Source organism: Ovis canadensis, chromosome 2 (genome assembly GCF_042477335.2).
Source record: "Ovis canadensis isolate MfBH-ARS-UI-01 breed Bighorn chromosome 2, ARS-UI_OviCan_v2, whole genome shotgun sequence".
Lineage (NCBI taxonomy): Eukaryota > Metazoa > Chordata > Mammalia > Artiodactyla > Bovidae > Ovis > Ovis canadensis.
This window is the reverse complement of record NC_091246.1, coordinates 132325048-132348558: the sequence shown is the minus strand read 5'-3', so window position 1 is coordinate 132348558 and position 23511 is coordinate 132325048. Positions and strand designations below refer to the sequence as shown.

Genomic DNA, 23511 nt, shown 5'->3' with positions numbered 1-23511 from the left:
AGTCTATATCCCTACGAAACTTTATGTTAAACCTGAAAACAATCTGCTGGCTTCTCTACCTTTCAGCTTTTTAGTTCTGTGTCGTTAAAACTGCGTTTTTTTCTTAGCACAGTCATCCACCTTAAGATTTCATGATTTAGTGGCTCTTTTCTTTCTGTAATACTGTATGTTTGGTTTATATAGCATTATTCCAAATAAACTACAACATAAGAACATGACTGGGTCTGAATTTTAGACAGTATTTTGAAGTAATGGTTAAGATAGTTAAAATTAAGTCAAAGAAATAAAGATTAGAACTCTTAGGATTTCTCATCTCTGATGTTTCTTTCCCTTTATCACTTTCTTTTTTAATCACTTCTAAGGATCGTTTAGCTCATCATCGGTGGCTCTTATTTTTTCACTTTGGACAAAATGAAAATTCAAATGATCCTGAGTTGAAGAAACTAAAAACTCTGCTTAAAAATGAACATATTCAAGTAAGAAAAATGTATTCTGCCTACCCTTCTGCTTTTGTGCTGTCTTGTTAATTTAGTACATAAAGTTATGTTTTAAATAACATTAAGATGTTTAGTCGAATTCTAAATTTAGAAATCCCTAAATGCTTTTGTTCTTCTATTTTTTTCCTACTGAAAATTAAAATGAAATCTGAAAAAGTTTAACCTTCATTTTTCTTGAGCAGTTGTTATCTGATAAATCTATATGACGTAGTTTTTCTGGAATGCAGAAAACTATAGCTTTTTTTTAAGTACTTGTTTCTTTATATAAGTAATTCATGTTCATTATTTTAAATTATGATATTGTAAATAAGTGCAAAAATGAGTTAGAGATTTCTAAAAATTATCTGTATTTTCACCATTGTTAAGAATTTACTGTTACAACTGTTGAGGCTTTTTAAACGTGGGTATGTGTTAGCACATACGTGTACATGTGCACCTCTGTGCATATTGTAATGGCCATGGTAATAGACATAGACATGTAAATTTATATGTATGCTCTTATTCTCTTCTGTAAAATTTTCCATCTAGTGATTAGAAACTTCTACATACCAGTGTAATATATATTGATATGTGTATTTTTGTGTAGGTATATGTATCAGTCGTCATCTCACTGTATGGCTACACTATGATTGTTTAACCTAGTCTCTCTTACTGATGACTTTAAGTTGTTTCCATTTTTATATCAAAAAAGATGCCCTGGAAAAATGCACTATGAGGAATTTTTTGAACCAAGGTTATATTTTCTTAGAAGTTTTTTATCCTCATTATCAGAGCCTTCCTTCTTACTGACAGCATGGGAGTGACCCATTTCTTCTCTGCACCAGAGCCAGCCCTGGTATTACCATTCTTTATAATCAGCACTGTTTGGATAGGCCAAAAGTGATATGTTAATAATACTCATTGTTATATATTTGCTTTCTATTTTATTTTCTATGTATGTCTCTGCCCCATTTTCTTTCTCCTGATGGGATGTTTATCCTTTATTTCTTAATAGAAATCCTCTATCTTAAATGCTGCAAATATTTTTCTTGGTTTATCATTTGCATACTAGGTTTGTTCCCACACTGTATGAAATATTTCTGCTTCTACGGTCTTAAGACGTTCTTTCTCTCCCCCTTGTCAAGATAATATAAATATCCTCTAAGTTTTTAGAAGGATGGGCTTCATAAACAACTTAATATTTTCTTGGTAATTTCCTCTCAGGTTTTTGAGATCTCCAAGAGGCATTATCTATCCTAAATGTAGTTTCAGTGTTAAATGTAAACTAATGATTCCTGTTTCTTATTTTCATGGTCCATTAACTTGTTTAGAAGCTGTGTTGTTTTTATAGAAATGTCATTTTCGGATTATCCTTACGAATATTTAATTGAATGGATAAGATTTTCTTTTCTACATATTGAATTTTCTCTTTCCTTTAGGTTGGCAAGTTTGACTGTTCCTCTGCACCAGACGTCTGTAGTAACTTCTATGTTTTTCAGCCATGTCTAGCGGTATTTAAAGGACAGGGAACCAAAGAATTTGAAATTCATCATGGTAAGAAGGGGAAAAAATGATTTAAAAATTTCTTCATTTTTTAATTTTACCGTTTACCTTGTTTTATATGGACATGATTATTTTAAAATAACTTTGCTTTCATTTATTAGTAAATGTTGCTTGAAGGGAAAGATATTTTGAATTATATATAGTTATTTTATCTTCTTTATTCTTTTTAAAATCCTTTTTTCTACCTAATATTTTGATCAGTGTTTCAGTAAGAACTCTAGTGACTTGTCAGGCTAGTAAAGAATTTAAGGGTCTTGCTGGTTGACAAAAATAAGCAATACCTATTATTTCCATTTCAGTGTACCTAATATAGCATCTCAACCATTATGGGCAATTTCTAGGTAGTCTATTAGATGTTTTTCCAACACTTGATGACCAAACATCTCCGTTAAGTGCGTTGTTAGTATTCTTGAATTTTGAATTTGTATTTCTGCATTTCAGCTTGTTCAGGACGTTAGCCCTGCATCATGCAGTTCCAATTCCTGAAGTTTGGTTTACATCATTGTCTCTGTCCTGAAAAAGGTCAAGTGTAGCAAAAGATAGACACAAACTACTAACAGTTAGTAAATAACAGATACTGAGACTATGCCTGTAACGTGACAAGCATTCTTATAGGTGTTAGGAATGCAAAATGGTAAGATAGGACTCTGCTCTCAGGAAGTTTAAAATATCTAGTGCGGGGATAGTGAGAAAAGGGAGATTTTTAAGAAAATATGAAGGACATTGTAATAGCCATTATAAATAGAAGATCAAATAAAGAGACCTTTGCATCAGGAGGTGATATTTGAATTAAGGTGACATTTGAATACTCAGTTTCCCCAGGCAAATATAAGAAAACAAGTGAGGTTCCCTAGACTGAAGGAACTATGTGAGCAAAGATGACAAGATAAATTTAACAGTAACTACTGTTCACTCAGTGTTTTTTATAAATGAGATGTTTTCCTAAAGGTAATTGCATATTGTGCATATCCATGTATATCTTCACAACAAGGCAGAAAACTTAGGCTCAGAAAGATAAAATAACTGGCGAAGGTAGATTTTGTATCCAAATATGTCTGACTCCGAAGCCTAGACTTAGAGCTGCACTAAACTATGCCACCTCGTGAAAGTGCTGGAAATGACCTAAGGTTTCTTACTGTTCTGTTCTTTTCTGCCTCTGACATAATTCTTAGATTCCTTCTCTAGTCTGTGCTTACTGCCTTATTCCAGGTCCATCATCTCCATCTTGTCTAATATCCTCCAGTATAATTATCTGCCTCGTAGCATTTTTTCTTTGCAATTAACTGTTTTCTTTGCAGATTTATTACCATAGAATACGTGGAGCCTTCGTATGTCTCTTTTCTGCCTTGAGTCTGCTGATCTCGTTAGGAATAAACTTCAGATCCCCTAGTGTAGGAGCAATGACTTTGTCTCGGTCCCCACTGTATTTCCAGCACCTAGAATGGCTGTGCATAACAGGAATTCAGTAAATAGTTGTTAAGTTAAAAGTTAACCTGCCTCTGCCTGGTTTTCCAGCCTCATCTCCCACCTCTGCCCCTGCAAATAATTTTAGCTCTAGCTACTTGTGAATCATTGAAAATAGCATGTTCTTTCACTCCTGTGCCTTACACAGATTTTTCTTCCTCTTGCATTGTAATCATTACTTCCTGACCCTCAAGATATTTAGCAAACTCCGAGTCACCCTTCGAAACTTCACTTAAAGCATTTCCTCCCATGGAATATACCATGAATACCCAAGTGCTTCCTTTTGTGTGTTGTCACTAACTTTACAGCATTACTTGTATTATTTCTTTGGATTTATGTGCCAGGTACAATATTAGAGAGTAGGCAAAGAATAGGTACTAACCTTAATCTCTCTCTTAAAGAACATTATGAGGTAGAGAAAACAGACAAGTAGCTGGGCAACTTTTTAAATGTCTGGCATGAGGAGCATTAATCTACTTCCAAGTAGTAAATTACCCCCAAAACTTAGCAGTTGATTTACTTGTTTTTTTGTTCATACTAGAAAATGCAAAACATTTTTTAATTATTTATTTTAATTGGAGGCTAATTACTTTACAATATTGTGTTGGTTTTTGCCATACATCAACATGAATCAGCCACGGGTGCACATGTGTTCCCCATCCAGAACCCACCTCCCCCCTCATCCCATCCCATCCCTCAGGGTCATCCCAGTGCACCAGCCCTGAGCACCCTGTCTCATGCCTTGAACCTGGACCAGCAGTCCACTTCGCATATGATAATATACACATTTCAGTGCTACCCTCTCAAATCATCCCACCCTCGCCCTCTCCCACAGAGTCCAAAAGACTGTTCTATACATCTGTGTCCCTTTTGCTGTCTCGCATATAGAGCCATCATTAACCATCTTATAAAATTCCATATATATGCATTAATATACTGTATTGGTGTTTTTCTTTCTGGCTTACTTCACTCTGTATAATAGGCTCCAGTTTCATCCACTTCATTAGAACTGATTCACATGTATTCTTTTTAATGCCTGAGTAATACTCCATTGTGTATATGTACCACAGCTTTCTTATCCATTCATCTGCTGATGGACATCTGGGTTGTTTCCATGTCCTGGCTATTATAAACAGTGCTGCGATGAACATTGGGGTACACATGTCTCTTTCAATTCTGGTTTCCTCAGCGTGTATGCCCAGCAGTGGGATTACTGGGTCATAAGGCAGTTCTATTTCCAGTTTTTTCAGGAATCTCCACACTGTTCTCCATAGTGGCTGTACTAGTTTGCATTCCCACCAACAGTGTAAGAGGGTTCCCTTTTATCCACACCCTCTCCAGCATTTATTGCTTATAGACTTTTGGATAGCAGCCATTCTGACCAGTACCTCATTGTGGTTTTGATTTGCATTTTGCTGATAAATAGTGATGTTGACCATCTTTTCATGTTTGTTAGCCATCTGTATGTCTTCTTTGGAGAAATGTCTCTTTAGTTCCTTGGCCCATTTTTTGATTGGGTTGTTTATTTTTTTGGAATTGAACTGCAGGAGCTGCTTGTATATTTTTGAGATTAGTTCTTTGTCAGTTGCTTCATTTGCTATTATCTTCTCCCATTCTGAAGGCTGTCTTTTCACCTTGCTTATAGTTTCCTTTGTTGTGCAAAACTTTTAAGTTTAATTAGGTCCTTTTGTTTATTTTTGCTTTTATTTCCATTACTCTGGGAGGTGGGTCATAGAAGGTCCTGCTGTGATTTATGTCAGAGTGTTTTGCCTATGTTCTCTAGGAGTTTCATAGTTTCTGGTCTTACGTTTAGATCTTTAATCCATTTTGAGTTTGTTTTTGTGTGCGGTGTTAGAAAGTGTTCTAGTTTCATTCTTTTACAAGTGGTTGACCAGTTTGCCCAACACCACTTGTTAAAGAAGATTGTCTTTTCTCCATTGATAAACTGAGCAGTTTAAAACAATGAACATTTATTAACTCAACACAGTTTCTAGTGTTCAGGAAGCTGAGAACAGCTTAGCTGAGTGGTTCTGGCTTGGGTTTACTCATGAGGTTGCAGCCCCAGTGGGTAAGGACTATAGTCATCTGAAGATTGGGCTGTGGCTGGCAGATTTGGCTCCAAACTGACTTATGGCATAGCCAGGAGGCCTCGGCTCCCCACCAGGTGGACCTCTCTGAGGGGCTGCTTACTTATCCCAGAATGAATGATCAGAGAGACACACATACACAAAAGCAATGATATCTCTTATAATCTGATCTCAGACAGTATAAACCAGCACACTCACCATATTCTATTGATTATATACACCAACTGTGGTACAACAGTGGTATGGGTCATTGACGGCGATCTTGGAGATACCTACCCTAAAATGAGTATGGGTTACACTTAGGAAGAATACATAGATGGAATAATTTTCTGAGGTTAGAGAAAGCAGTCTCTTCATCGAGATCTAAGTAGAAGTAATGGTTATACAAAGAGGTGTTAAATATGTTCCAAGCACAGGAACCAGTAAGTGTATTCTTAGACTCTGAAATAAGAGAGCCTTATTTATTCTTAGAAGGCAAGAATTTTTAGGATAACTGGAATGTGGAGTGTGAAAAGGAATGAGACTTAAGGCTGGAAATGGCACTGGGGTCCCAACTGTGTGTTTCATCTGTCAGGTAATAAAGTAGTTTGGACTCTGTCCTGGAGACAGAGCAATGGCTTTCATGGATTTAAGCAGAGATGTGACTTAACTGTTCTACGTTTTAGAAAGTTAACTGGCTGCCTAGAATTGGAGGGAGAGGAAGCAAGTAGAAGTCTGATGTAGTCATTACCAAGACAAGATTGGTAATGTAGATGAAGAGAAGTAGACAGTTTTTAAATGAATGCAAAATCAGTATAACTTGATGATTGTGTTTAAATGTAGGGAGATAAGAAAAGGAAACTCAAGTTTCTGACTTGGCGACTGAGTGACTGATGGCACCATTCTGTAAGAAAGAACACTGGGGGAGGAGGTGACATGAAGTGCACACCCCTCGTTCACAGTTGAATATAGGCCTGGTCTCAGGAGAAGAGTCTGGGCTAAAACTCTTTCGTTGGTAACTGAAGCCTTAGGTGAGGATGACCTTGTCCAAAAGTGAATAATTTATGAAGCAATTCAAGCAGCAGTAGGTAAAGAGTGAGGAAAAAGCAGGACAATGTGGTTTCATTTATCACTGTTCACATATTTATGAAATGTTTCTTTTCTGTTGGCCTATGAACTCCCTAAGGAGAAAGTATGTATCTTTTCTTTTGCGTGCGCTATGACATTTAAAACAGGACCTGACACATAGTAGGTGCTTTACTTAACTATTGAATGAATAAATCAGAGGACGCATGAGAAGATGGATTATGTCCTGGTCCTAAGAAAGCTAGTATTTGTGAAGCCACGGAGTATATTCTTTAAGCAAGGGGACCACACGATCAGATTAATGTTTTTGTAACTTGCCTCTGGTAGCAATGTAGAAAATGAATTAGTTAAGGAAGGCAGAATAGAAAGACCAGCTTGCTTATTTCAATAGGCTAGACTACATTTAGGCAGTAGCCTAAATCGGGATTGGAGATGGTAAGAGATAGAATGGTTGGAGCTGTGACAGACAGGCAAAGAGAGAAGGCAAGAACCACTCTAGGAAATCTTATTGAGCACCTAGTGGGTGATTACACTATTGTCAAGGTAGGAACGGTGAGAAAAGGAGCGAGTTTAGGGGAGAATAACTCAACTTTGATTTGTGATATTTTGTTTGAAATGTTCATATGACATCCAGGTAAATATTTCCACTGGGTAACTCAGGTCTTGAATTCATAAGAGAAGTCTAGGTTGAAGAAACAGACTTCAAAGTTAGGCCATAACAGTAGTTCAGGCAAGCAAAAAGCACTCCAAGAACGTTGGCAGGAAATAATTCTCCCTCCGAGGATGAAGGAACTTTTCGAAGAGGTCTTGACGTTATATCTGATCCTGCAAGAAGCAGAGTGTAAAGCAAAGGTTTCTCTGGCAGAGCAAAGTTACATAGTATACAGAACACCAAAACCTCCACCAAATCAACTGGTTCATAAGTTTATCTTCTCTTCAGTATTTCAAGTATAAAAGCTTTGAAGTGTTTCTGTGGATAAAAAGACAAAATGTAGATTTTAACTTTTCTCTTCTTTCTCTGTTTCAAAGGAAAGAAGATTCTATATGACATACTTGCCTTTGCCAAGGAAAGTGTCAACTCTCATGTTACCACACTTGGACCTCAAAATTTTCCTGCCAATGAAAAAGAACCATGGCTAGTTGATTTTTTTGCCCCTGTAAGTTATGTTTATCTGTCATTTCCACATTTTCAGGCTTTCTGTTGTTGTGACAAAAGAAAAACCATTTTCTCGGTAACCTTGAAGAATGTGTGTTAGAATCATGTTACTCAGTTTGGCCACTGTCACATACTGTTTTTAAGGAAGGCTGACATACTCGCCCTTCCAAGGACTGAGTGTATAAATGCTTAAGATTTGTCACTGTAATAAATATTGTTTATCTTAGCATATTGCTTGTTGCAAAAAATACGTGGTTTTTCGGTTTCATTTGGCTTGGTGCTTATGAATATTTTTTTTCTTCAATAGTGGTGTCCACCATGTCGAGCTTTATTGCCAGAGCTGCGAAAAGCATCAAAGCATCTTTATGGTCAGCTTAAGTTTGGTACATTAGATTGTACAGTTCACGAAGGACTCTGTAACATGGTAAGGCAAAGTACAAATATTTATTCTAATGTTTTTGTAAAATGTTTCAGCAGCCTCACCTTAAACCAATAAAATAACTTTCAAAAGTACATCTAACATTTAGAGTAGTAACATATTACTTAAATAATTTCATCAAAATGATATAAAATTATGATTGAATTAAACATAAATAAGGTGGGTTTTTTGTTGTTGTTGTTGTTTTTTAATATTACCTTTTTGCAACCTATGGGCGTGTCTGGTCGCTCAGATGGTAAAGAATCTGCCTGCAATGCAGGAGACCCGGGTTTGAACCCTGGGTCAGGAAGATGCCCTAGAGAAGGGAGTGGCTACCCACTCCAATATTCTTGTCTGTGGACAGAGGAGCCTGGCGGACTATAGTCCATGGGGTTGCAGAGTCGGACAGCATCAAGCAACTAACACTTATATTATGCTTTCTTTTTGGCAACCTATAGTTTTTATTCTTTGTCTTCTAAGTGTAGTTAATAGAAATTAAACAGGGTTTTTTAAACCTTTATTTACACAATGTACTTTCTTAGGTTAATAAAAATTTACTCTTCAGTTTAGGAAGAAATAGAAATTATAAAATATTCTTGGGGGGGAATCCTAAATCAGATCAAGCCTACAGATATTAGTGTATAAGAAATTCAGTGACGGGACATATTAAGTGATATGGGGGCATGCATACAATCTTCAAATCCCAGCATGTAGAGAACTTTTTAGGACAAAATGGCAGTTTACTGGACATACACATTGAAAGAAGGAAAAAAGATATTAAAAAGACTGATAAGACTATTGTTCAAATACAGTGTTCAGGCCTTGTATTCAAACAGACCAACTCAAAAAAAGATAATTGGAGAAACTTGAACACTGAATTTCTGATGATTTTCAGTAATTATTATTATGAAGACATACAGATAGCCAACAGGCCTATAGAAAGTTGTTCAACTCTGGTTATTAGAGAAATATAAATTACAACAGTATCACCTCACATTAGTTAGAATGGCTGTCACCCAAACGTCTACAGACAGTAAACCCTGAAGACGGTATAGAGAAAAATGAGCCCTCCTATACTGTTGATGGGAATATAAATTGGTACAGCCACTATGGAGCATATCAAGGTTCCTTAAAAAACTAAAAATAGAGCTACCATATGATCCAGCAATCCTAACCCTGGGTACATATCCAAAAAAAACAAATTCTAATTTGAAGAGATACAGTTCATAGAAGCACTGTTTACAATAGCCATGATATGAAAACAACCCAAGTGGCTATCAGCAGACAGTTGGCTTAAGATGTGGGGGTTGTGTTTGTATGCACAATGGGATATTACTTGGCCAGAGAATATTATACTTGGGGAAGTCAGTCAGACAGAGAAAGCCAAATATGATATGATATCACTTATATGTGGAATGTTAAAAATTATACAAATCAGCCTGTATACAAAATAGAGACATGCTCACAAAGAAAGAAAACATTGTTACCAAAGCCTGAGGTGACAAGTTACAATTATGAGATTAACAGATACACACTACTACACATAAAAGAAGCAACAAAGACAGTGTACAGCACAGGGAATTATATTCAATATGTGGTAATAACCCATAATGGAAAATAATCTGAAATACATATATATATAATGAAATCATTTTGCTGTAGAACTGAAGCCTACCCAATGTTGTAAATCAACTATACTTCAGTTTTTCAAGAAAGCACTGTGTTTTAAAAGCATAATATAAGTAAATGTAGGGTGAAATCTTTATGCATCTATGTGAAGAAGAATTTCATTCCACAGAGACCCTCATGCCTGTCAGTGCACATACACACTGAGGATAAAAGTTATGAATGATTTTTAGTTTCATTGAATGTTAAAACTGTTGCCAAAGAAAAAGACATGAAGTCGAAACAAACAGACTGAGGAAGTATTTGCGGCACATACAGCTGACAAAGCCTCACTGTCCAGAGTGTTTAAAGACTACAGATCAGTTTTTTAAAATAACAAAAGAATGAGGAGGTTTATTATAAAGGCAGAAATTTCTACCTTTTATAAAGGCAGAAATTTCTACCTTTTATAAAGGCAGAAATTCAATAAATGTAAAAAACGTTCAACTTCACTGGTCCTCAAGAAAGTACAAACCATTGCAGTGATCATATACCCTCCCTCCATCAAATTTAAAAATTTTAGCTGACAAGTAGTAGCAAGTACATAAATAAATAAAGTATCCAGTCACACAATAGAATAATCATAGGGGATTTAAAACTAGATCTGTCTTTACCAGAATGTTTGGTAAATCTCAAGACTATAATGAAAAAAGCAGACTGTAGAATAGTATACAGAGGAATTATAGAAAGTTTATAAGTGCTCAGACATCACAGTGTACTGTTTAGGAATACACATGGCTGTAGCAAAAGTGTAAAACATCAGTGGATTGCAGACATGCGTATTTCAGAATATTGGTTACTCCTAGCATCAGGAAGGGAAGGAAATGGGATCATAAAGGAGAACCTCCAAAAATCTGCCAGAACGGCAGAAAAGTTAATCATCCTTAAATGTAGTGGTAGAGATATGTATTTGTTAAATGAATCTCTCTATATCATGTTTGAAATTTCATTAAAATGAGTTTAAAAAATGAAATAAATAAGGCCTTTGGTTTTAAATGTCTTGTATGGGACTTTGAAAAGTTGCTAAGCAAAAATGAAGAATTGTATTCAACAGTAATTTGAATTCCTATAGTTTTTCTACTTTTCATCTCAGTTTTTAATTGTCTGTAGATAATTAAGCAGAGTGTAGATAGTTAAACCTGTTGTATCAAATTCACCTGGAATAGAGGCCAGGATTCCTTACTCACTGATTGGTTAACCTTCATCAAATCACTGAGCCTCTCAGTACCTCAGTTTCCTCGTCTATAAAGTTGATTCAGTAATTTTAACTTCCAAATAGAATTGTTGTGAGGAACAGATGAGAAACTACATTTCAGTGCTAAAAGGGTGCTTAACACATAGTAAGGACTTGTCAAATGTTAGATAAATGGTTTTTTCCATCTAACGGGTTATTTGTGCTCATTTACAAAAGTTTGGTAAATATTTGCATTGCTTTTTCTAAAACTATTTTTGAAGTTCAGTTTGCTAATGAGTGCTTGTCAGCATTGAGGATGCAGAGTTCAGCTACAGCAAATTTAGAGATAGGGATCTGTTTATAACCTTCTAAAAAATAAAAAGCTTGAGAAGTGCTTCCTGAATTAGTGCTCATGTTAATTCTGAGGAAGGAAATTATAGTGGTTTATATATATATATACATATATACACACATACCATAAAAGCTGTTCTGAGCAAAGAATAAAAAGTGACCTCATTTTTAGCACATGATTCATAATTCTCTAAAAATGGCTGTGTACACATGGATTATTATTTTCCTTATTCTGCTATTTTTATGTCCTTGATTTTCTTCTACTTCTGAACAAATTGGAGTGTTTATTTTGGTTTAAAAAAAAAAAAAACACTCAAACTAGAGCCATCTGCTCATATCCCCATCCACCCACCCACCCTGGTTCAGGCAAGTAGGAGGGGACTGCACTCACAAATGCCCATGCTCACTTCTCAGTGTTTCAGTGCCTATGGATTTTATGACGAATTGAGTAACTGTACATAAGAATCAGCTGCTCAGGATACAGCAGTAAATCTATTTCCTTTGTTATATTTGGCTAGGCTAAAATTTTTCAGTCATCAGTTAGGCATTGAGTCTTTAAAAATCGTGTTGTTGTTGCTTAAAGCAAACTGGTTATAAATTTGAAGCAAATAGGTAAAATATATAGAACCTTATGTTTAATTTGTATTTTCATTCCAAACAGTATAACATTCAGGCTTATCCAACAACAGTGGTATTCAACCAGTCCAACATTCATGAATATGAAGGACATCACTCTGCTGAACAGATCTTGGAGTTCGTAGAGGTATTTTAACTTACAGCCTATATAGTTACAAATCCTTCCATGTATGTATATACTTTATATGAGTATTTAGTAATGCAAGGAGATCCAACCAGTCCATCCTAAAGGAGACCAGTCCTGGGTGTCATTGGAAGGACTGATGCTAAGGCTGAAACTCCAATACTTTGGCCACCTCATGCGAAGAGTTGACTCATTGGAAAAGACTCTGATGCTGGGAGGGGTTGGGGGCAGGAGGAAAAGGGGACGACAGAGGATGAGATGGCTGGATGGCATCACTGACCTGATGCACATGAGTTTGGGTGAACTCCAGGAGTTGGTGATGGACAGGGGGGCCTGGCGTGCTGCGATTTTTATGCCAAAAACATCTTCTGACAAAATTATTTTTTAAATTCTCTACTCTTTTATTAATAGACTTATTCTCAGAGTTCTTAGCCAGTGTGTGTTTTGTTTGTTACCTAGTATGGTGCCTTGTACTTGGTGGACACAATTATTTATTGAATACGTGAAATTAAAAATTTTACATAAAGCCTTGTCACCCCTCTCCCCGCCCCTGTTTTCTCTAATCTACCACAGATTATTTCTTTTTGGTCCCATATAGATTAGATAGCACTGAATCCCATTCTTGGATAATTCCAAGAAATACGTGGCTAAGGACAGTCTTACCTCAGCCACCAATGGAAGGCTTCTGCATGCCTTAACAGCTTATGCCAAGCCTGCTGTGTTATTAGCCCAGAAGTATTCTACTAGAGCATCCCCCTTTTTTTTAAATCGCTACTAATCTTAATTGACTAAAATAGTTAACAGCGGACTCCTAACAAAAAATGAACAATTATAGCTTATTATCTAAGCAGTTGCCCTCCCAGCCTCTGTCCTACTCTTTTCCTCCTCCTGAAAAATAATAGCTTTTTGTGTTGTTTGTGTCCCCAGGGACGCTAACATGATTAGTATTACCCAGTCATGATAGAGTGAAGCTTGTTATTAACAAGACGACATTTGGAGCAAGTGATCTGAGATTGTGCAGTATCTCAAGTGGGAATGTCAGAAAAATAGGATAGTAGACTTTCCATTAATAATTAAAGGATCCTTTCCAAACCAATTATTGGTTCCAAAAAGAACTATGTGGCCTATGTAGACATCTGGGCAGCTCTTGAAACTCTTGGCTCATCTACCCACAACCTTAATTAATGTTGCCACTTTTCTCTGCCTAAGATGGTTTTAGTGATACATAGAAATAAGAAAATGTTCCTTGATTTAATAAGACTGACGAGCAGAATCCAAACTTAAAATGTAAATGAAGGATCATTTCTTCCTTTTTTAAGATAATCCACTATAGATTCTCTTTAAATATTCTAATGTATCCTTTGATTATTCAAAAGCAGAAACTTTTCCAAGTGACATATACCAACAATTTGCCCAAGAATACGTGAACTAGTCTTTTTTATATCTGTTACAATGAACGGTGTATTCTCTTTAGGATCTTATGAATCCTTCAGTGATCTCTTTGACACCTACCACTTTCAACGAACTGGTTAAACAAAGAAAGCATGATGAAGTCTGGATGGTTGATTTCTATTCTCCATGGTGTCATCCATGTCAAGTCTTAATGCCAGAATGGAAAAGAATGGCCCGGGTATAGTAAAATAATTTACTTTAAGTTTTAACATTTACTAAGAATGTTTATTTAACAATTACTTTGAAACTGCAGTGAATGAACCTACCTCTAGATTGTCACTTAATAAGAGTTTTGATCGTTTTTTTTATAAAACAATTAGATTTCAACTCTACTTCTGTCTGGAACTGAATAGTATACAATAATGACCCTTTTTTCTGTGTCACTGGGTTTGACCAAATTTCTGCCAACATCAACACAAAGATCCTTTTTGTTTCCTATTAATATTTTTTCTACTTCTTCATTTTTAGAGCTTAGAAATAGTTTCTTCACAGTATTATAAGATGATAAAGAAAAAAAAATGGCCTTGATCAATGAAATAGTTAGATTTTTAAATTTCCTACAGAGCATTATAAATCATGAAAGATTGGAAACAAATTATTTAAATACCAGAATGGAAAATGCAATTATTATTTTATTTATTTATAAGGTAAAAAATGAATAAACCTAAGAGTTAACATTCTTTCTAGTATTTAAATTCATACTAATTTTCTGCTCTTTTCAATAAAATTTTCAAATTCGGGCATGACTCAGTATGCTATCTGCAATCCACATTTCCATTTTAAAAATAATTTTGAAGTACTGTTGCAAAGAAATTCATTAGTTCTTGGTTTCTGACACATCAGATTTTAGATATACATAATTTTCCCCATGTAATAGATGAATGAAATCAATTATTTAGTCTACAATAATTCTAGTAAGTTTTTGACTACAAAATTAGATTTCCAATTCATTAATGTAAATGTTCTATTATGTTTTAAGCCCTTAACCATTTGTATTTGGCAAAAATCACTGATAAATAATATAATAACCATCTCACAGTAACTACTTCTCTATTGTAAACATAAAAAATTGTTATGAGGTAATTTAATTACTTTGATCTAGTCATATTTCTTTTTCTTTTATAGACATTAATTGGACTGATCAATGTGGGCAGTATAGACTGCCAACAGTACCATTCTTTTTGTGCCCAAGAAAATGTTCGGAGATATCCTGAGATAAGATTTTTTCCCCCAAAATCAAATAAAGCTTATGAATATCAGTAAGTATTCTCTAAAATTTGAAGGCATTAATATAATCATTTATTTTTATACAGTTAAAATTTTAAAGTTATCCTAACTAAATAAAAGTTAAACTACCCAGTGCTTTAGGAGAGCCCACACCTTATTTAAAATAGTGTGGGAATGAGGAATTTACAAAGCACAAAGTGAACTAACTGAATGGGCCCACCGATTGTGAGGTTGACAGTCTAGGAAAGAAGATGAGGGGAGGAACATTTATTAAGCCCCTCTTTGGATTCAGGTACTGTACTAGAGTCTTTTTGCTCGCATTATTTCCACTTGTATTTTCACACATACTCTTGAGAAGTAAGAATTATTACCCTTCCTACTATTACAGAGAAGTAAACTGTTTCACAGACCTGGGATAACTTTCCCAAGTCACACAGCTGCGAAGGTTTGAGGTTGGGCTTTGAGCTCAGATGGGTATCACCCATGCTGTTTCAACAGCACCATATGACATTTCAAGTAGGAAACTCAAATACAAGACAGAATAGAATAAATATTATTAAAAAGTAAAAATGGACCATGGATTTCAGAGAAAGGTATTACAGCCATGAGGAAATCATGAGGCTGCATTTATGCTGTCCCTTTTGACATGTGTCTTAAAAAGTGGATAGGAGTTTGACAGACTGTAATAACCAAGGTACAGGTTTCAGAACCAAAGCCTTGGAGGTTTTGAGTTTTGCCATTACTGTAGGTCTGTGGGAGATGTCCAGCAGACATCTAAACATTTAGGTCTGTTTTGAGCACATGCACACACACAAAAACGTCGATACTAGAGAAAAATACGTTTGGAGAACCATGTACACCTTGTAAGCTTAGTATTTGCGGCTAAGGTATAAGAGGTGCCAGATAAAGTCAGTCAACTAAACTTTTAAATTGCTACAAAAGGATGGTTTTCTGAACATACCCAACAATAGAAATAACTGTTTACAACTTACATATTTTTCTTCTTTCAGTAGTTACAATGGTTGGAATAGAGATGCTTATTCCCTAAGAATCTGGGGTCTAGGGTGAGTAATTATGTATAATTGTATAAATTATATTCAATGTTCTTTACCTTCCTCTTATGTCTGTGGCTAAATTTACTCAGTTAAGGTTCTAGCACTTTAAAGTAACACTTAACTTAGGAAAGTTCTAGCACTTAGGAAAGACTGTAATTTACCAAGATAAGGTTATGCTTTATTATATTGTCATTCTTTGAAGTCTATTTTTAACTTATAAAGATTTGCAATAGTCTCTTCTAGATGTTTGCTTTGACTTGTATAATAAATAATTTTGATCCCTTGTCACAGATTTTTACCTCAAGCATCTATAGATCTAACACCTCAGACTTTCAATGAAAAGGTTTTACAAGGGAAAAACCATTGGGTGGTTGATTTCTATGCTCCTTGGTGTGGACCTTGCCAGAACTTTGCTCCAGAGTTTGAGCTCTTGGCTAGGGTAAGTCTTATCTTTCTAGTTAAATAAGTTGTAGTCACACTCATGCTTTAATAATAAGAATTTGTAAATAATAATTTTTCCTTAAGAGTTTCCTCTGAATTTAAAAACTCTGTTCCATTTCTGTGATTTTAATCTTTGCAGTAGATTGCTTCTTCACTCAAGCTTGTAACTACCTACCTATCTTGATTGAAAACATCTGCTTAACCGAACTAGCCAGAAACCTCGCTTCTTCCCTTGTTCTTTATTTTCTTCCTGCTGCCCTCAAGGCAGTCACTAGATCCTGTTAGTTCAGTCTCCTAAACTTCTTTGAAATCTGTCATCCCACTGCTAGCCTTTTGGTCATGCCTTCATCATCTAGACTTTGTTATATGCACCTCTTAACTAGTCTCATATTGCCAGTCTTCCTTCTTCAGTTCCACCCTAGTGATCTTTCTGAAATATTGCCTTCTCTAGCTTTCTGTTAACCACATTTCTTGACATGCGTTCTTGATTACAACTCTGTAATCTGACCCTTCTGACCTCTTTAGCTTTTTCCTTCTCCCTGACCTTATACTCCAGGCAGAACAAGGTACTCCATGTTCTCTGAACAAGTGCTTTTACGGACATGCTATTCCCTCTCTAAAATGCATTTTTCTTACTTTACTCATCTGGATTGTTTTTTGTTCCTAATCTACAAAACCCAGCTCCAGTGGGATTTCTGTATCCCTCCAGTGGGATTTCCCCTTCCTAGTATCCCCTTCAGTATGCTTATACATTGTATGTTAACTATATCTATCTCCTCCATAAAGTGTGAGCTTCTTGAAAGCAGTATATGCCTTACCTATCTGTATATCCCTGGTGTCTAAACTCGATAAACACTTACAAAATGAAAGTAAATGCAGTTTATTTTGGTGTTTCTGTCACAAGTCCTAAATGGTTAGCTTCCCCAACTCAAGGGGAATTTTGGAATTCTCAAGGAATTTTGCCTTTGGCTACAAAACGTTCATTAGAATGAGAAAGCCAGCACTAGTTCCACCAGTCTGAAGCAAAAGCTGAGCATCCAAAGAGATTTCAAACATCCTATGGAATCACAAGAGATTGTTTTAGTTATTGACTGGTTTTTGAAATAAAAGGTTCTTCTTTTTTTTTTCCTACTTATATCTTTTTTCCTCTTATGCTGCTTTTTCTCCGATAATCCTAACAAAAATGTTTTATTCCCTTATCTAAGTACTGAAAAACTTAATTTAGCTATTTTGTAATGCAGATGTATCTTGAATATAGCAGAAAATTATTTAAACGGTCATTCAGCAAATCCTGAGCACCAAGTAAAAAACACTATGTGAAACATTAGGGCTGAAAAAATGGAAAGATGAACATTGCATGTTTTTTAAATGAGGTTTTAATCTAGTGGGAAGGTAAAATGCAAATATATGTAAATCAGTAGGATCTTTACTATAGTGAAATTAGAGCAAAACAAGAGTATGGGGAGCAGATCAGAGTCACGCGAGGAGACAGAAGGCTCCACAGAAAAGGTAGTATTTGAGATGAGAATTGCAATATGGCTAGGACTATGGCACTTGGAAGGGTTGACTCAAGGGTACTCTAAAGAGAAGACAGAATTTGCGGAGATGCAAGACAGACAGACAGTGGAGCAAGTTCTTTTCTTCTGTTGGTCCAGTGTCACCAGAGGATAAAGACAAAAGGGGCGTGGCCAGAACTGAGGCTCTTAGGCAAGGAGAAGATGGTTTGGTCAGCTTGCCTGCACTCTTCACACTGCACACTTTTCCTCACTGCTCTCATACTGTTCAGAAAGTATTCTACAGAAGCATGGGAGGAGAACTGTTGGATATGTCAGGATCCATTTTATGTTGTAGAAGGATCACATTGAACGGACTGAACCTGGGCCGTCAAGACAAGAGAAAGACCAGAGCACCAAAAACAGTATAGTGTCCTCCTGTACCTGGGAGTACAAGCCGGCTAGATTGCTCTGACCTTCACTGAGTGTGTGTGTGTGTGTGTGTGCACGCACGCGTGCTTCTGCACACAGCCTTGCTGGTGCCCTAGCACAAGTTAGTGTGCCTTTAGTACCCCAGCCTTGGGGGCAAAATTAGAGGTGGCCGGGATATTTTAATTGTCCTGAAGTGAGAGATGATAACCTGAACCAGGATTATGGCAGTGGTCATACAAAGAATGGAACAAATGGAGAGAGAAGAATGACGAGGATTTAGTTAGTGTTTATTTGTGATAAGTGTAGGAGAAAAAGGAGTCTAGCGTGGCCCTAGTTTCTGGCCTGAATTAAGTGAATAGTAGGACAGAAGGGATAGTAGGTTAAGGGGGAAAGGAGTCATTTTAGAAATGGTATCTTTAAGGTGCTTTAGGTGAGACAGGCCAGTACATAGTTGACTGCAGTCAAGGGAATGTTGGGGTTCAGCAGCATATAGACGTATAAAATCTCCCTGGGAGATTGTTCACAGTGGAAAAAATTGCTGATGAGATACGGAACTGTGGTTGGGCATTTCGAGGGGCAGGTGTGGGAGGAGTGCCCCTTGCTGGAAATGGAGAACAGTAACCAGAGGAATCGGGTAGCCAAGAGACTAGTGATAAGTGCCGGGAAAGGAAAGAGGCGAGAAAGGAGTGGCCAGTCGTGTCAGACACTCACTGAGAAGACTGACAGTGTTCACTGAGTTTGGTCATTGGTGAACTGACAGCAGTTTCAGCAGAGGGAGCAGTGAGAACAGAAGCTAGCAAAATGTGTTGATAATAAGTAGATGATGGGGAAATGGTCAAGGAATAAATTTTTTAAAAAAACAGCAGCATGGTGGCAGTTAGAGGAATCAGTGCCATTAAGGAAGGGATTCTTTAATCATATGTATATATGCTAAACAACAACAGTATATGCTCACTAGTGAGTAAGAGCTCTGACGGGGAGGGAGAATGTTGAGATAGTCAGCCTTCCATGGGAGGAAGTTGCCCGCCTCAGCAGATGAGACCAGAGATAGGAACAGAAAGACAGAATCTCAGACGTTTGTGGGTGACAGGAAGAAGGTGAGGTTCTTCAGGGTAAAGCGTCTCAATTTTCTTGATAAGGCAAAAGAGAGTTTATTTGCTATTGGAGGGGCCATACTAGGTAAATAAGAGTTCAGAGCTAGTAAGAATTTGGAAGCAGTCTTGTTTAAATTGAAAAGGTTAAAACTATGTTGTTTTGGTTTGGGGTTTTTAAAGTAACAAATCCTTGGATTTATAAATATTTAGAATTTTTAGTATCATATTGCTCTGTGGTTGCCAGAGTAGTAGATACCAAAGAGAATAATAGCAAAGCATGTTATTTTTTCAGACGATTAAAGGAAAAGTGAAAGCTGGAAAAGTAGACTGTCAGGCTTATGCTCAGACCTGCCAGAAAGCTGGGATCAGAGCCTATCCGACTGTGAGACTGTACCCTTATGAAAGGGCAAAGGTAAGTACACGCTTCCGCTGTGTCCCTTTTCTTTAGCAGGTAACACTTTTTTCCTAGTTTCTTTCCTTTTGTCGTTTCCCACTGTGTTGCGTGCCACTGAAACAGCTGCTTTTCACATACACACGAAGTGATTTTAAAATTTTTTTCTGCCTCACCATTGAGATGATGGTCTCCAGTGCCTTAAAGTTTCTGTACTCATGAATAGGGAACTACTAAATAGACATACCAAAACACTAATAGTGGTTTTGTGTGGGTGGTGGAATTCAAGGTAATTGTTTTCTGGGAAGTTTTGTGTTTCCTATTTTTATAGAATTAGCATATATTACCTTTATGATTAGTTCTTCCAGGAAAGAAAAAGAAAAAAAGAGAATGATGTCCTAACTGAAATAGCCTTAGTACCTGAAAATTTATCTTGAGGAATATGCATTAATGGTTTAGACTATTAAAGTTAGGATTTTGTGATTCATTAATTTCCTTTTTGGGGCCACTGATACTGTGGTTTTTTTAAAGACAGTCTAACCCATTAGACCTGGGTCTTTATGGTCATTGATACAAAAGTGTATACCCTTCAGCCAGTGTAACTGCTAACCGAAAGGATTCATGACCTGTGCTATCTTCCCAAGTAAAAGACTAAGACACTTTGACAATAAAGCTGTGATAGACAAGTATTTGTTATGCATACATTTTCTGGTAAAACATTGAGATAAATAATTTCAAATGTTTTGATACATACCTTTTGAGAAAGTATATAAGATTAAGATCTTGTGTAATTTATTTGTGATTATAATACACTTTGAAACAGAGCTAAAGAAACTAGATGATAAATTTCAGAATTCTAGACTTGTCAGACACCTACATGTTTCAATCAAGGATTCTGATTTATGAGGAAGGACTCTTAACAGTCTGGAGTAAGCAGAACTCAGAATAAAGGACTTTATACCAGAGCCTGAATCTTCATTCCTCTGGCTTCCGAGTTCTCAGAACACCTTGAGAATTAGATACATAAATAGGCGTCTTATTAATGAGCAGTCACAGAATTAACCAGGCCATACAGGGAACTGTTTGAAAACATGATGTCACCATATGTCCAAATGGAAAGGCAGGGGTAGAATCCAGAAGTCTAGCAGACAAGGCCACAGCAGAATAAAGATCAAAGTGAGAAGTACCAACTAGGTGAGCAGCTATTCACAGAAACAGAATGCTAGCATACAGTTTGAAGTTCGACCAGGAAGAAGGAAACTGGTGGCTCCAGATCCAGAATAAACAGACCTGGATGTACTGACCTGACCCAGGAAATACATGGCTTTGCATTGTTGTAGTTGGTTAAAGTTTTGTCTGCCAACCAGTGACTTCAGAATGTTTTGAGTCCTCTGGGGACATCTTTTCTTACACAGTTTAGATGTTTTGAGGCATTTGGAGTTAGCAATGCATTTTAACCAATTAGTTAATTTACATTTTTCCATAACAGTATTGTTAGTGTTTATTTCTGGTAAGTTATTGGTTGATTGCTTTTGCCAGCAGCATTTCCTTGAAGAAGTTTAAGTTTTAAACATTTAATCAAGTTTCTTAGGTGGAAATGTCATGTTTTGATAAGATACTTAAAAGGTTATAAGAAGAGTATTTTCAATTTTAGAGAAATACTTGGGGAGAGCAAATAGATTCCAGAGATGCAAAAGAGATTGCTACCTTAATATTTGAAAAATTGGAAAAGCTCCAAAATCATGAAAAAAGAGATAAGGTAAGGACTAAATCTAGAACTGACTTTGACAACATTATTTAAATGTGTTCTTACTGTACATTATATGTATCAAACAGTAAAATGAAGCTTCAAAAAACAGTAAGGTTAGAAACTTTTTCTTCGGAAACTATGACAATCAGAATGTAGCTTCTGAAATGCTTAGAAATTTGGACAAGTAAAACCATTTTAACAGAAAAACAGTAACTATGGTCATAAATTTTGTTCAAATGTAAAAGCATTGATTTGAGCCTTAAAACACCTTTTGGAGAGCAAGTTTTGTTTTGTTCTTGGTATAGTCAGGATATATTAGAATCCATATTCATCTTGACCTGCCCCACCCCCTTGAATTACTAATCTGTCAGCCTCTTTCTTGCTCTTCTGAAGAGGGCTATTCATGTTTTCCTTTTTTAAAATCAGTATCATTGTAAAACACACTTAGAAACAGACCAGCAAGTTTACAAATGCTAGAATGCTTTCTGAGTAGAATTTAATACATTCACATATTAGGTTTCTTGGATTCTTTCCCCTATAAGGTGAAAGGACAAAAGAATAACACAGCTGCTAGAAGGCTAGAGAGTCTGCCTTTATAAAGCCATATCAGAATGATAGACCGTCACATATGAAGCTTACAGCCTACTTCAAGAATTCTATTTTATCTAAAATTTCTATCTTTTCTATCTAAAAGATAGAAATGAAAGTATTTTTTTCCATTTTCATGAACAAAAATTTCTGACATTTTGGCTATGTTAGTTTTCTCACAATGTTTTATCTTTAGAATTCTGACTTTTAGCTCAAGTTAGACATTTGAAATCAAACATTATTAGTCAAAAGTAGAATAACTGAAGTTAAAGAGCATGCCAAAGGATGACTTTGAAAGTGTGGTAAGTTACAGTAATGGTATTACATGCCATGGGCAAGTGAGAATTGTGAGATACCCTTTTCCCACTGTTAGACAAGGTATACTTCACGTGATCTATAAAATAAGAATATTAAGTAATTATTTTTGAAAAAGTAAAATTTAGGTCAATTATTTTTACCTTTTAACATTAGATGTTTAAGAGAGAGGAATTCAATCACTTTTACATTGTTATTGTAGGACGAACTGTAATGTTGAAAATGGAGAAAAAATTGAAGAGAAATCGACAGATGACATCAGAAGATACCTTTTCAGAAAGTTACTTATATTCATGATGGGAATAAATGAACCTTATCTTGGACTTGTAATTGCACTGCCTGAATTCTGTACAACATTGATATAAATGAAAGGTCTGCAGACTTTTCTATAAACGGCCAGATCATAAATATAAATATTTTAGGCTCTGTAGACCATCTATGGTTTTTTGTTACATATTCTCTGGTTTGGTTTTGTTTACAACCCCTTAAAAAATGTAAAAACCATTCTCAACTCAGGGCTGTGTACAAATAGGCCACAAGCCACATTCAGCCTGTGGGCCACACATTGCTGACTCCCAGAAAGGTGTTTAGGCTGGCTGGCCTGAGTGCTAAAAGTGTATTTTATCACTTAACATTTTGGAGCTGGCCTATAAAGAGAACTTGGTTTTCAGTCACCTGTTCTAAAAAATATTGATGCCCTGACCGTGTATCACTTCATTTAAAAAAACATTCTAAATGTGGGGAAACCATCTTTCTAAAGGTTGAATAATTGGTTGTAATTTTTCACATATGAGAAATTTTTCTAACAGTAAGTCAACAAATCCTATTGACTTATACAGTATTCATAAATACCTGAAGGGGGGAATATATATGTATATATATATATATATATAGTAAACTGGGCATTGTAAAGTATCTCAAGTATTTCTATGTTTTAAAGATAAGTGTTCCATTTATTTTTTGAGCTACTTTCATAGTAGTTTTTCCATGTGATGGTAATTGATTTTTTGAAGCGTCTTTCTAATAATTCATTTTTAGCTCCGGGGCTTTGATGTGCGTCCTTCATTTACATCTGCCTTTTTTCCTTCATAGTT

General features: G+C 35.9%; 1 protein-coding gene across 3 annotated transcripts in view; it reads left to right on the top strand.

Moving 5' to 3' along the window:
* DNAJC10 (DnaJ heat shock protein family (Hsp40) member C10) overlaps nt 1–22740 on the top strand; it is a 46613-nt gene extending 23873 nt beyond the window's left edge. For all 3 annotated transcript variants that reach the window (XM_069577045.1, XM_069577046.1, XM_069577047.1), the window contains exons 13-24: nt 363–476; nt 1916–2030; nt 7685–7812; nt 8119–8235; nt 12081–12182; nt 13654–13809; nt 14757–14890; nt 15869–15922; nt 16205–16352; nt 19666–19785; nt 21419–21523; nt 22620–22740. In XM_069577045.1, the coding sequence (XP_069433146.1) occupies nt 363–476; nt 1916–2030; nt 7685–7812; nt 8119–8235; nt 12081–12182; nt 13654–13809; nt 14757–14890; nt 15869–15922; nt 16205–16352; nt 19666–19785; nt 21419–21523; nt 22620–22631 (1305 nt within the window). In that variant the 3' untranslated portion in view covers nt 22632–22740. The remainder of the gene's footprint in view (nt 1–362; nt 477–1915; nt 2031–7684; nt 7813–8118; nt 8236–12080; nt 12183–13653; nt 13810–14756; nt 14891–15868; nt 15923–16204; nt 16353–19665; nt 19786–21418; nt 21524–22619) is intronic.
* The last annotated feature ends 771 nt before the right edge of the window (nt 22741–23511 follow it).